Source organism: Microcebus murinus, chromosome 9 (assembly GCF_040939455.1).
Source record: "Microcebus murinus isolate Inina chromosome 9, M.murinus_Inina_mat1.0, whole genome shotgun sequence".
NCBI classification, from domain to species: Eukaryota; Metazoa; Chordata; class Mammalia; order Primates; family Cheirogaleidae; genus Microcebus; species Microcebus murinus.
Genome location: NC_134112.1, coordinates 86,400,493 through 86,414,403, shown reverse-complemented (window position 1 = coordinate 86,414,403; position 13,911 = coordinate 86,400,493). Strand labels below are relative to the sequence as shown.

The window sequence follows — 13,911 nt, the reverse complement described above, 5'->3', positions numbered from 1 at the left end:
ACTGAAATTCCTCTATGTTCAGCCCAGAGCCTCGCCCTCACCCCCCCCCCTCATTTTCTGTTGGCTGGAACCCGGGTTTCGTTTCCAGAAAGTGCTCTAATGCCACACCCGGACAGGCTGCACTCTGATTCGTTTCCTTGGTGCCGAGGGGGATCTTTAACGTCTCTGCAGTTACCAAAACTTACCCACTTAGGCAACAGTTGCCACCACTGAGTGCACGTTGGTCCCCTGCGGGACAGCGCCGGAGTGGGGTCCCTTACGGACACGGGGAGTGGGACCCGGAGGCCCCTCCCGCACTCCCGGGCTGCCCCGGCAGGCCCCGCCCTCGGTGCCTTTTGCACTGGGTCGGATGGTGAGAAGTTAACTTTCCTCTCCCGGAGCAGCTTCACTTCATCTTTGGCGTTCCCTGTCCTGCTTCCCCGGGACCCCAGGGTCCATGAACTCTGCCGCCACCAGCCGCGCGCTCCCCGGCCGCTCGGTGAGTGCTGCGGGGAGACAGGGCGAGAAGGCGTGCGGGAGGCAGAGGGGGCGTGGGGGGTCCCAGCTGGGGTCCCGCTGCCCTGGTGGCCCCTTAGCGCCAAGGCAGCCCGCATGCTTTAGATCGGCGTCCAGATTCTCACACTGAGGAGGCAGCTCCCTCCCCACCTGTCCCCTCGGGTCACCAACACGACAGACGGAATGTGCCCTGAGCAGTCACCTAGGAATAGATGACAATGGAACGGAAGAGTTGGAAGGCTGGTTGTTCTGAGAGCTCCGGTGGGGAGACGATCCTGTTTGCTTCATCTTGACTCAGGAGTTGGTCTCTGCTGAATCAGGAAGGCAAATATTTGTCTTCCGGTTTCCCAGCATTGAGATTTCTCTTGCCAGAAGCCCTTTCTGAAAGGAAGCAAAGGGAGAGAGAGAGAGAGAGAGAGAGAGAGAGAGAGAGAGAAGTAGAGAGAGAGAAGTGACTTTGGCTAGACAACCAGCATGCTCTGGGTTTTTTTGAAGTTTATTTTGCTCCTCACAAGCCAATGAAACAGGCACTTCTGTTCCCATTTTACAGATGAGGAAACTGAGGCCCCCGGGGAAGTAAAGTCACAGTAACCCATCCGGAGGTCTCTCTAGCTAGACCTTCAGCCCTGGCCCCAGCACCCTCTCCAGCCTACTTTGGCCACATAAAAACAACAGGGGGTACTGAATGGCACCCTCTGTTCTTGCTACTACCCACTGCAGGGGTAAAAGGTCCCTTGCATTTAGGCCCAGCCCCGGTGTCTGGGGACTGAGGCTGCCCACGACCCGACTGGGCTCTCCGGGGGTTCCCTGGACCCGGGTTGCCCGCTCCAGCTCTGCCTGCTTCTGCTCAGCCTGCGGGCACCGTCCCAGCAGTTCCTCTGAGAGCGTGGGAGGGACCAGAGGGGAACTCACTCGCCTCACCTCCTCTCAGAATTCTTTCTGCCAATCCACGTCACAGCACCAGAAAACAACAACAACAAACAAACAAACAGAATTCTTTCTGCCACCACCGCTTAGAAACCAAAAAAAAAAAAAATCTTGGGAAATAAATTGAGACCCCGGAGTGTGATAGGTGTTCTGTCAGAGGTGGGGCAGCCACACCAGAGTGCCCTGGCCTGATCACCCCTGTGGAGCCCTCGCTCTTCCAAGTGGAAACAGCCACAGCAGCCTCAGCAGCAGTGGGTGGGGACGGAGAGGAGGAGGAGAATGCCCCAAATTGTGGGGAGCTGGTGCCCTGGTCCCCTTTGTCCTAAGGGACCCTCTAGCATGCTGCATTCTCTTCTCAGCTGGAAGCAGCCCACCCAAAAGCCCAAGCTGCAGTCACAGTTTACCTTTTGAATATTTTTTTTTTTTTTATGGAGGAAGGAGCCCCTAGAGTCACAGTGCTTAAAAAGTGCCCATGGGTGTCGTAATGCTGCCCTGATCTGGAAATGTTCTCTGAAGCTGGGCTGAAGTAAAGGATACTTAGGCGTGGAGGTGGGTGTTAGAGTGGTGACTTCAACATCTTTTCCAGAACTGTCTCTGTGAGAAGGCCAGAATACTCTCAGGGCTGTGCCAGAGTATAGACCCTGCCCTCTGTTGTCTGGCCAGGCCCAGGACTGCACTGGGCACATCACAAAGAGTGGCCTCATCTTCATATCGGTGGATGCTCATATTGGAGAGTGGATCTTCATATTGGAGATGATGCTGCCATGTTTTTCTCACCGATGACCAGGTGCACAAATGTCAGCCATAAGCATATGTTTAAAGCCCTTTGAAAACGTGGAAATAGGAAAGCTTATAGTAACTATAAGAGCTAACATATACTGGACAATGACCCTGTGCCAGGCACTGAATTGTGTGCTTCATGCTCCAATTTAATTTTCTCAACCATCGATGAGGTAGGTGCTATTGATGTTTCCTTTATATAGATTAGTAAGTTGAGATTTGGAAATATTAGGGATGTGTATATTGGAGGGAAAGTCTACAATTGAAAGTTAATTTTGGAGGCCAGGCGCAGTGGCTCACGCCTGTAATCCTAGCACTCTGGGAGGCCGAGGCGGGTGGATTGCTCAAGGTCAGGAGTTCCAGACCAGCCTGAGCAAGAGTGAGACCCCGTCTCTCCTAAAAATAGAAAGAAATTAATTGGCCAACTAAAAAATACATGGAAAAAATTAGCCGGGCATGGTGGCACATGCCTGTAGTCCCAGCTACTCAGGAGGCTGAGGCAGAAGGATCACTCGAGCCCAGGAGTTTGAGGTTGCTGTGATCTAGGCTGACGCCATGGCACTCACTCTAGCCTGGGCAACAGAGTGAGACTCTGTCTCAAAAAAAACCCACAAAAACACAAAGAAAGTTAATTTTGGTTAAACTGGGAGGAATGCAAGGGACCATTGACCCTAGAGCATTCTGTGTGCACTGCACTCATTTACATTATCCTGTTACATTCATTCACTCACCCATTTATTCAGACTACACCGAGCACACAGGCTGCTCTAGAAGCCAGGATGAGTAAGAAGAGTAAGGCACAATCCCTGCATCCTGGGAGCTGACAACCCAGCAGACAAGATGGATTAGGAAACTGTCCGTTATTATAAACATGCTGTGAGGAGGCCCTTGGCAGATGGAAATACAGGTCCGTGTGAGAAGCCTACCCATTTTCTGACTTTCGGGTTGGCCCCCATCTGCTCCCCAACAATGCTGCTTCTCTGCCAAGGCTCCGGGCAAGTCACCCACACCCTTCGCATGGCCCTAGACTTCGCCTGGAGGCCCTGCTGCAGATCATAACAGAGGAAATCACTGGTCTTTTGAGTCTGGACCTGAATCCCCAGCTGGCCAACAAATATCCCAACCCCCTGTCCCTTGCCTCTGGAAGGCTGTCCGTCTGTCCAGTTGAAATTAGGAAATCCACTTGATTCCTCTTGAAATGCCCAGCAGTGTCTTCTGTTCCCAGCAGGGGGCTGATGGCATGCTCAGCTCCCACGCTGATGGCCAAGACGAGAAGAAGGATGGGCAGCCCGAGAGTTCCAGCAGCAGCCTGACCTATGGCGTCTTGGATGTCCCTCCGTGGTATCTCTGCATCTTCTTGGGGATCCAGGTAATGCCTCCCAGCAAGCGCGGGTCCCCAGAGGCTCTGCCTCGAAAGCCACCTCAACACACAGCCAGGTCAGATTAGTCAACACCAACAACGTCAGCGGCTGCAGTGTCGTCTTCCATGGTGTTGCCCCTCCAGGGAACTCAAAGCTCCTCCAGTCTCTCCCCAGGGGATTGGGGATAGGGGCAGAGAATTAGAGGAGGGGCTTTCCCTCATGTTGAGCTGACTGGTCAAATCAAGGACACCGATGGGGCCATTGTTCTCTCAGGCTGGGTCGCTGGGCTGTTTAAAGGTCCAGTTCACTTGGGTGAGGCCAGGAAGGTACCGGCCACCTCTGTTTCCTCAGGGCAAGCCCTGGCAGCTCTGTAGCTGCTCTTCCTGATTCAGCTTCCACCAAAATGCCTGGCGTTCTGTACGGTCAAGAGATTTATTTGATAATGAGCAGGAGTCAGCCCTGTCTGGTATGTTTGGTTATCCAAACTTAATGTATCATGCTGGGCATGATATGAGATGGAAAATAAAACACTGGGTGGATTCTTGGCCTGGAGAATATTGTGGCCTGTATGGAACTAGCTGGTGGCAGGTAGAAGAAGCATTTATTAGAAGGACTGTCGGAACAATGGCAAGGGTCATCCAAGTGCCCCTACGATACACAGGCATTTCCTCTCTGAAAACCCTCCCATATCATCTTCCCCAAGGGGCAGCCAACCCCTAAGTGACCACAGTTTGTCTGTTGAACCTGCTGAGTTAAGCAAAGAACAACATGTGAGGGACTTTGTCTCTTAGTGAGAGTTCAAGGTCTCCCCTGCCCCCTACACCCATCCCAGCCCCCCTTACCCCACTGCCAAAGAGCAGAGCTGATCACATGGGCAGATTATTCCAGGACGTTCACTGAGGGGATTAACCATGAGTGGTTGAATGGTCCCTTTGAGACACTGCTCCACGTGGTCACAGGAGCTGCTACCGCCCCCTTAAAGAAGACCTGGCCATTCCTCTCTCTTGCTTTTCTGCAATTTTCACTCTTATGGCTGGAGAGACGTGGGGCTGTCCCTCCCAGGTGTACTGGCCCAAGTGTCTTCCAGCGGCCCAGGCCTGTGGGCAAGACTCTCTCTTGCTCTCTTTCTCTGGCATGGGGATGGGGTGTGATCCTCTGTCCTACTGGGATATACATTTTGAGATTCAGCTTTGCCTGGGGGTGGGCAGGGGTTGGAAAAGCAAGCCTGTGCAGTGCATGGATACTTTTTTTAGGTTTAATTTTCTTAAGAAAAATCACCCTTTCCAGTGTTTAATTTTGCTCACACTGGGATTTGGGATCAAAGTCCCAACTAGATAAGGGCATAATTTGCCTTGCTTTGCTTGCTCAATGTTGTGGGCAGAGGCAGGATCAGGTATTCTGGGTCTTGTGGCCGAATTCCATCATAATGGCCCCTAATGGTGATTCTTCTCTGAGCAACCCCTTATGGCCAGCAAGTTTTTTGTTTTCTTTTCTTTTTTTTTTTTTTTTTTTTGAGATAGAGTCTCGCTTTGTTGCCCAGGCTAGAGTGAGTGCCATGGCATCAGCCTAGCTCACAGCAACCTCAAACTCCTGGGCTCGAGTGATCCTTCTGCCTCAGCCTCCCGGGTAGCTGGGACTACAGGCATGCGCCACCATGCCCGGCTAATTTTTTTATATATATATCAGTTGGCCAATTAATTTCTTTCTATTTATAGTAGAGACGGGGTCTCGCTCTTGCTCAGGCTGGTTTTGAACTCCTGACCTTGAGCAATCCGCCCGCCTCGGCCTCCCAAGAGCTAGGATTACAGGCGTGAGCCACAGCGCCCGGCCAAGTTTTTTGTTTTCTTTCTTCTTTCTTTCCCTTCCTCCTAGCCTCCCTCTCCCAACAACCCCCCACCAAATTCTTTCATTTTTTTATTGTCTTTGTGGACCGAGCAGCTAACTTTTGTGAAACAAGGCAAAGTAAGCCTGCCTGTCCCGGCTTGATTTACGCCATATTTGTACAGGATCAGGTGGAGAAACTGTACGGTAGCCGGCAACGGCGCATTTGCCGCTCCTGATGGTGATGTTAGAATCAGAGTGATTCTATCCGCACCAGAAACTCGAGGCCCTGTGGAAACGCTGGCAGAGGCATGACCCGAGGTGTCAGAGAACAGGTTGGATTGGAGCAAAGGAGAGAAGCAGGTGGCTTCACGCATCTTTGTTCTCAGAATGTTTGGCTCAGTGGCCAGATTTGCATGAGGACTGGAGCCACATACTGGCCAGTGGGGTTAGCTCAGACAAAACTGGCCACAGCCCATGAATATCCTCCAGACCCGGCCAGCCTTTCAGCTCTGGGGCTAGAGTGTGTGATATGGTAGCCCATTCCTGTATTCATTACTTGCTCCTGTATTGATTGATCAATCAATCTATCTGTGATCTATATCGAATTTATCCCCTTTGTAGCCAAGGCTGCCTGCCAGGATTCAGCCCTGCCCTGAACTCGGGGTCTAATTCTTTCCTGTCCAGGGAAACTCAAACAGCTTTTGGCCAATCGCTCCAAGCTGGTGCTCAGGCCTTCCTTGTCAGTGGTCCGCTCTCAGAGAGTGCCTCGTTTGATGACAAGCCTCCTGCCTTGTTCTTTCTCTTAAAGCTCCACCTTGGGTCCTGTTATACCTTCCTGTGCTTGTGTCCCTAGCTTGGTTTCTTCCCCAGAACATCAGTTTCCGGCACCAGGGCCCCCCCCCCTCGAGATCAGGCTTTCTGTCTGGGTCCCTACTTGTCACTGCCAGGCCTTCCTAGTCCCCCTGCCTGCCTGGGTCTCTGCCTGGGTCTCTGTCGCTCATGGTCAGGTGCTTCCGAGGGCAGAGACAGAACTCTCGCCCCTGCCGGTGGGATGTGCCCTGCTAAGGTTGGGTTCACTCTCGGTTGTGCAGCCGCAGTGTCACACCCGGCCACTCTTGCTCTCTGCCCACAGCACTTCCTCACCGCCCTGGGGGGAATCGTGGCGGTGCCGCTGATCCTGGCCAAGGACCTATGCCTGCAAAACGACCCCCTGACCCAGAGCTACCTCATCAGCACCATCTTCTTCGTCTCTGGCATATGCACTCTCCTGCAAGTGTGTTTAGGGGTCAGGTAGGTAAAACTTCTCCCCGTGGGTTCTGACTGTCACCTGCCAGGGTGTCAGCAGGGCTTGCTTGGCTGGCAGCGGGAGAGATGGTTAGGAAGCTGGGGTGGCGTGATCGAGAGAGCACAGGGACAGGAGTCAGAGCCTGGGTTCAAGTGCCAGCTCCATTACTTATTATCTACGTGAGCTAGGATTCTTGATGGAAAGTGGCGCAAATCCAGATTAGCTTAAGCAAAAATGTATTCTTTATTAATTTATAAGATCAAACCAAGAGAAAGGTAGGACTGTGTCCATGCCTCGGGAGCATGATGAACCAGGGCTCCAGCGCTTCTGGGACTCTCTCCAGCTCTGCTCTCCACTCAGCCTGCCCCTGATATTCACGACCCTTGGCAAGAGTGCAAATAGAGACCCACCTGCTCCACCTCTAAACATTGGAAAGTGATAGACCAACCTGACAAACTCTGACATGAAACATATCCTCATCATCCTACCCAGAAGGCCAAGTGTGACTTTAGAATTCCCTGCCCCCCCCCCAGTTCTGCTCTGGAATGCGGCACCCCTGGGGAAGGCCAGCCCCAGCCTGCAGCCTCCTCCCTTCGCTCCTCACTTTAAGCTTTGCTCCCAATCACAAATGGTCTCACACGAGTGGATGTGGACACCCCAGCCTGCACATCCAAGTTCCATTTCCCACCCCTATGGCAATGTACTCCCCACACAGCTGCCCCACGCTGCTGGCCCGTTGCCATCCTTCAGGCCTGGGGTGTGCACACGCCTGCTCATTGTCTGCCCTCAGCAGGGTGGATCTGCACAAGATGCCCAAGTAGGCTCTGGAAGAAACTCAGGGCCATTTGGGCAGAGAATTTTAAAGACTCAAAGGGGAGGGGGACATACACTTCAGGTGAACACATCCCCTTGGCCCTGCAGACCCCTCCCCGAGGAGCCAGAGTGGACCCTCTAAGGCACAGGGCTAAGCACAGGGGGCTCTCTTCTCCTGGTTGTAGGGCGGGACCGTCTCTTCATTACTTGGCCAGTGTAGACAGGCTTCCAGCACGTGTGTATTAGTCAATGTTCTCCAGAGAAGGAGATTTATTTTTAATTTTTAATTTGAGCCTGGTAGAGCTACAGATTTCCCCCTCCATTCCCAGAGTTTGTGTTCTAGTAGTTTTGGGAGCTTGCTGGGTATGTTTTATTTTATTTATTTATTTATTTTATTTTAGCATATTATGGGGATACAAGTGTTAAGGTTACATATATTGCCCATGCCCCCCTCCCCCCTCAAGTAAGAGCTTCAAGCGTGTCCATCCCCCAAACGCTGTACATGTAAGAGGAGATTTATCATAGGACTCACATGGTTATGGAGGCCAAGAAGTCCCATGATCTGCTGCCTGCAAGTTGGAGAAGCAGGAGAGCTGGTGGTGTAATTCAGATTGAGTCCAAAGGCCTGAATATAAGGTGGGGTGGGGGCTGGGAGGCCAATGGTATAAGTCCCTGTTGAGTCCAAAGGCCTGAGAATCAGGAGCACCAATGTCTGAGGGCAGGAGAAGATGGACATCCCAGCTCAGGGAGAGAGAGACAATGAGAAAATTTGCCCTTCCTCTGCCTTTTTGTTCTATTTGAGTCCTCAGTGGATTGGATAATGCCCACCAGTGATCTTCTTTCCTCAGTCCACTAATTCAGACGATAATCTCTTCCAGAGACACCCTCACAGATAGATACACTATGTAATGTTTTACCAGCTATCTGGGCATCCCTTAGCCCAGTCACGTTGACACATAAAATCAACCGTTGCAATATGACTACAGGCAGGGTGAAGGTTTACCAGCCAAAAGCAAGTGAGTGCTGTCTTGGCTAGGCACTCATTGTAAAATTCCAGGGAAGAGCTCTGATTGGCCCAGCTTAAACCAAGTGTCAAATATGGCAACTCCCATTCAGGAAAATTTCCCAGTGAAACAGAGAAGATGAGTTCTGCTCTGGTAGAAAAGACCCAGACATTCACTGGTTCAGACATTCACTGAATCAGATACACGGTTTGGGACCTGTAAAAATAAAGCTAATGAGTATATGTGCCCCTGATCCCTTACAGTGTGTCACTGAGATAATAAATGGGTGTAATTAGTGGAATCACTTTTTTTTTTCAACCATCAAGTCCTTTGTGTTCATATGTGGGCTGCTAAATTAGCCTGAGTAAAATGGAGTCCTAAAAATACTCTGTCCTGGGCACAATTGTGAAGCCTGGGAAATGTGTCTTTAGAGTCCTTCCCTTCCTCATTTCCATACAACCTCTCTTTTCTCATTCTCTCCACCCTTTCTACTTGCCCCATGTTGATGCCCTAGAACCCCACACAGTGGCTTCTTTGGGTTACCACTTTCTCAAGAAATTCCTCTCTGTGGGTTTTCTGGACCTTTCCCATTCACCTCACTCACCCCAAACCTGTTAGTCCAGTTCCTCTTTCCGATGTGATTTTAAGAAGTCCAAAGCCTTATGTATCATTCATTCCCACCCCCCCCACACCCCCCCCCCCCCCCCCCCCCCCCGTCTCTGGAAACTGGAAGGATTTATTTATTACTCCAATGTTGTAAATTTTCAATTATGTCTCGTGGCCTGAGTTTATTTTCATCCATTGGACTTTGTACTCAATAGGCTCTTTCAATATGCAAATACTTGTCCTTCAGTTTTCTTTGAGTTTCTTTCTGAAACTTTTATTATTCCCATGTTGGCCTCCCTGGACTAGTCCTCTAATTTTCTTATCCTTTCTTTCCTATTTACATCTCTTTGTGTTCTTGCTCTTTTAGGGGGATGAAACTATATCAATTTTATCTTCTAACTCTTCTACTGAGTTTCTTTCTGCTATAATACTTTAAGAGTTCTTTTTGTTTTCTGAATATTCATTTTTATGCATCCTGTTCCTGTCTTCTGAATGCAAAATCTTCTTTTCTTCTCTTATATTTCAAAGATACAAGTGAGAGTGGGTATTTTTTTTATTTTTAAAGTTATCACCTCCTTGCAGGAGAAGTTACTTTCATCTGTCTCTTTATTTGGGTCACCATCGTCCATATTCCCTTGATTGTCTGGTGAACCTTGTATACCTTGCTCGTGGTGCCTAAACATGTGACTGGAAGTCCTGAGCCTGAGAGTGAGTCTTGTTCACCTTGGGCTTCGCTGTGGCATGGTACCCAGCAGTGCCCACAACCCCACTGCACAAGTCACAATCCGCATTGTCTTCCTCAAATGGTACCATGATCTAGCCGGGGAGGCCCACGTTTCAGCGTCTTTATGCTTTTCCTCTCAAACTGCTGCATTTTCAGGAAAGGCTCTTCCAGTCTACTGCCTGGAAAGTAAAGGCCTGGCTGAAATATTCTGGAAGCTGAATGGGAAAGTGAGCTGAGATTTTCGTGTTCAGCATGCATACGTTAAACGAATTACCCCAGCATCCACTATGGTGTCCCCTCTTCCAACTGCCTGGTTTCTTGCAGCCCAGAGACCCTGTGTTTTGCCTTTTCTGGGGAATAAACTCCTAGTCTTCTGCCAAGATGGGGGAAGCACCTGGCTGGTGCTTAAAAAGGACTTCAAACCTGTTTTAGGTCCACATTTCTCCCTACATTGAGAACTAATTCCCAAGACTGTGCGTTTTTCAGAATATTGCCTTTTACCTCTTGCTAGCAGAGGATTCTGCTTCTCCAGGGCTGTGGAATCAGTTACCACTCTCCATCTGCTTTTCAGCTTCCAAAATTTTGTTGCAATTATCCTGCCTCATTCTCTTTATCCTTGTGATTTATGCTTCTAAAATATATTTCAGTGTCAATTTAATGGAGTTTTAAGAGGGGGCAAATGTACAACCTGGCATTTTTATCCAGAAATCAATGTTTTCCTTATTGTATTAGGAAATCAAGGTCTATAAAGAATATTAAAACTTTGTCTTTATTAATTGCTATAAACATTTTTAATGTGTCTTTAATTTTGAGTAAGGTATTTTTGTCATACCAAAGGTTTTATATCTCTATGGTAAAATTGATCACTTTTGGCCTTTCAAACTTAGTCTGTTTTTAGGCTTAGAAATTCTTTCTATATCTAATAGATAACATAAATATTACCTTATTAAAAAGTACTATGTTACTTAGATCTTTTAATTTAACCCTTGAGTTCACCTGGAATTTATTTAGGTGTATGTTGTGAAGAGAGGTTTTAAATTTATTTATATTTCTCTCCAAAAGACAATTTCCTCAACATCATCTCTTGAATAAATACTCATTTCTCATTGAGAATCATGCCCCTCCCCACTGCCTACCCCAGTCCATGGAAAATTTGTCTTCCATGAAACTGGTCCCTGGTGCCAAAAAAGTTGGGGACTGCTATTGTAGAAAATTCTTTCCCTAAGTCTTCACAGCAGGGAAAGCTGTGGGAAACACTTCTTGTCGTGGGAGTTCGTACAGACCTGAGGTTGGCTGACCTCTTGTTCCGGCTGCTGTTTCTCAGTCTACACTAAAAAGTCCTTGAGTTAGTTTGTAGTTCTTCTTTGGACAGTGTGGTTTTGTAAAGACCACTCACTTCCTTCGCTGTGAACAGTTTCAAGCACTTGGCACTTTATGCTCTCCACCCATTTATACTTCTCGTAACGTGACTAAAAATTTCACAATTCAGGGATTCCCTGTAGGTTCCCCTTTCCTTCTTGTCTTATGAGCCGAGACTGTTGTCTGGCAAAGAATGTTGACGGCTGTGGATCCTGGGCGGCCTGCGTCAGCACCCTCTGAGTGCTTGTTACCATGTTCTGTTCCGGGCCCTAGACCTACTGCAACAGCAGAACCTCTCAGCGGTCTGGAAATGTTAACCACTTCGGTACCAGCATCAGCTATAGTCGACAGCCACAGATGAACGTGCACAGTCGAGTGTCGACTTTAGCCGACAGCCGTGATACGGCTTTTCTAATTTTTCACTTATCAAAATAAAATTGTGAACATCTAAAAATAACATAATGAAAACATATATGTGTATGTTACCTATTCTGATTTACATTACACGTAAAGCTGCCTGTAAAGTAAAACAAGCTTTCAGTGCTTTCAAGCTTTCCTCATCGCACAAGAGCAAAACGGATTCGTTGTCAACGCACAGCACGAACTATCGTGCGGACTGTGAGTGCCGGCTGTGGGCGAGGTTTCAGGCCGGTGAGTGCCGTACCGAAGTGGCTAACAGAATCCCTGGTGATTCTTATGCACGTGAATGTTAGGGAGTCTGAGTCTCTTGAGTCTCTCTCTAAAGAGAGACTAGAATAGGAGGGGAAGGTGGGTGAGTCAGGTGATGGCCTCCTGTTTCTCATGGCAGCGTAGCCATGGACTTGGGGAGATAATTGATGAGGTCACCCACCCAGTTCTGGTTTGGAGGGTAAAGCATGTGGCAGGTAGTCAAGAATATACTCCTCAGTCATTCTCATCCCTGATGTAATTAGTAGCAATTATGCCTGAACCTTGGGTTTTGCTTTGGAGAGCTGCAGCACATCTATGCATTCCCCAGGGGTTCTAATGAAATTTGGAGGAGGCATACCTATCTGACATGTTTAATCAGTCTCCAAGTTACCCTGAGAGCACCCCCACTCTCCCCTGTCATTTATCAGGCCTTGCCAACCTCTTTGAGACACGCACATCCAACCAGGGAAGTCCAGTGGGTTTCACTTTGCATCTTCTCAGAGGCCGTCCAGACCTAAGTGGGCCTATGTGCGTTAGATTTCCTCATCCCTCATCCCTCTAGAGTGGGGAGGAGGAAGGGGAAATGGTTGGTGTCAAAGTGGTGGAGAGGAAAACCCCAGGTTGACTCCATGATTCACTTTAAGTGAGGTGGGGCTGCGGCCTGAACCCTGGGGCCCCACTTCTAGTCTCCCTGGGGCCAGCCTGGGACCCCAGCTCTTCCTCCTTCCTGTGTGGTAATAACAGTAAGGGTGGTGCATGTATGGGCACTGCATGGCCTGCAAAACATGCAATTCTCATAACACCGTTTGAGGCAGGTATGATTATTAGGCTTATTGTACAGAGGAGGAAGCTCAGTAACTTCCTTAGTTAGGAAGTTTCAGTAGGGAGATTCAGTAACTCACCTGTTTTCCATTAAAGCTTGTTTGTTCAACATCTTAGTCTGCTCAGGCTGCCGTAACAAAATACAACAGTTGGCTTAAACAGAAATTTATCACTCCTAGTCCTGGAGGCCGGAAGCCCAAATCAGAGTGCTGGCATTGTTGGGGGCTCCAGTGAGGGCTCGCTTCTGGTTTGCAGGCAGCTGCCTTCTTGCTGTGTCCTCACATGGCGGGGGTAGGGAGAGGGAGTGAGAGTCTCTTCTTAGAAGGGCTCCAATCCCATGATGGGGGCCTCACCCTCATGACCTCATCTAAACCTAATCAGCCCCCAAAGGCCCCATCTCCAAATACCGTCTTCTTGGTGGTTGGAGCTTCAACATAGGAATTGTGTGTATGTGCGTGTGTGTGTGTTTTAGGGGTACACAAGCATGTGGTCCATAGAAATAAGTGACTGGTGCTTCTCACAGAGGTAAGCAGTTTTGGTGTGTTGGTAAATGGAGGAAGTGTAGCAGATATTCCAGTCTGGGAGCAACTCAGGATGCCTGTCTTTTAAGAGGACGATTTCTTGTAGGTCAGGGAAACCTTGGATCTTCTGTAATTGGAAGGCCTGAATGTAGTCAGTCTTCTGTAGGCACAACTTCCACCCTCGATGCTGTGGCATCACTGGCTGAACCCTGAAATCGGAGGTCCTAGCAGCCTTTACTCTAAAGCCCCAAGGTTGCCTGCTCTGAGTGGGCAGTGAGAGTCATTTGTGGTTCTTGCCCTCAAAGAGATGAGAGTCTCAAAAGTAGAATCAGATATATGAATAAATAATTACCAAACAGTGTAGGAGGTGTGATAATACTGTTAAAGTCTAAGTGATGTGGCAGCAAGAGAAAGGGGTACTTAACTTTGCCTAGGAAGTCAGGGAGGCCATGACACTTGAAAAATGCTAGAGAACCAGTTGGAGGTGGGGGCTGGGGTGGGGGAAAAGCCATTGAAGACAGAGGGACACTCGTATGTACTGAGCATCTACTATGTTTCTGGCATGATGGATGCCATGGTGAATAGAGTCGGACAAGGTCCCTTTGACGTCTCATGTCAAACATCCCGTCCTCATCCCCATCGTCCTAAGCTGGGGCGGTCCTCTCTGTTCATGCTTGCAAAGCCCCGTCTAACTTTCTCAGCCCTTAATCAGAGTTTGCAG

At 49.1% G+C, this 13,911-nt stretch overlaps 1 protein-coding gene across 5 annotated transcripts in view; it reads left to right on the top strand.

Annotated features, from left to right (window-relative positions):
* Positions 1–200: 200 nt before the first annotated feature.
* LOC105860197 (solute carrier family 23 member 1-like) overlaps positions 201–13,911 on the top strand; it is a 39,609-nt gene continuing 25,898 nt past the window's right edge. The window contains exons 1-5 of one of the 5 annotated variants that reach the window (XM_076006634.1): positions 202–478; positions 2,009–2,375; positions 2,946–3,109; positions 3,431–3,571; positions 6,520–6,677. In XM_076006634.1, coding sequence (XP_075862749.1) covers positions 3,098–3,109; positions 3,431–3,571; positions 6,520–6,677 — 311 coding nt within the window. In that variant the 5' untranslated portion in view covers positions 202–478; positions 2,009–2,375; positions 2,946–3,097. Of the gene's footprint in view, positions 479–2,008; positions 2,376–2,945; positions 3,110–3,427; positions 3,572–6,519; positions 6,678–13,911 lie in introns of all 5 variants that reach the window. The other 4 variants (XM_076006636.1, XM_076006635.1, XM_012744750.3 and 1 more) reach the window with 4 other exon arrangements.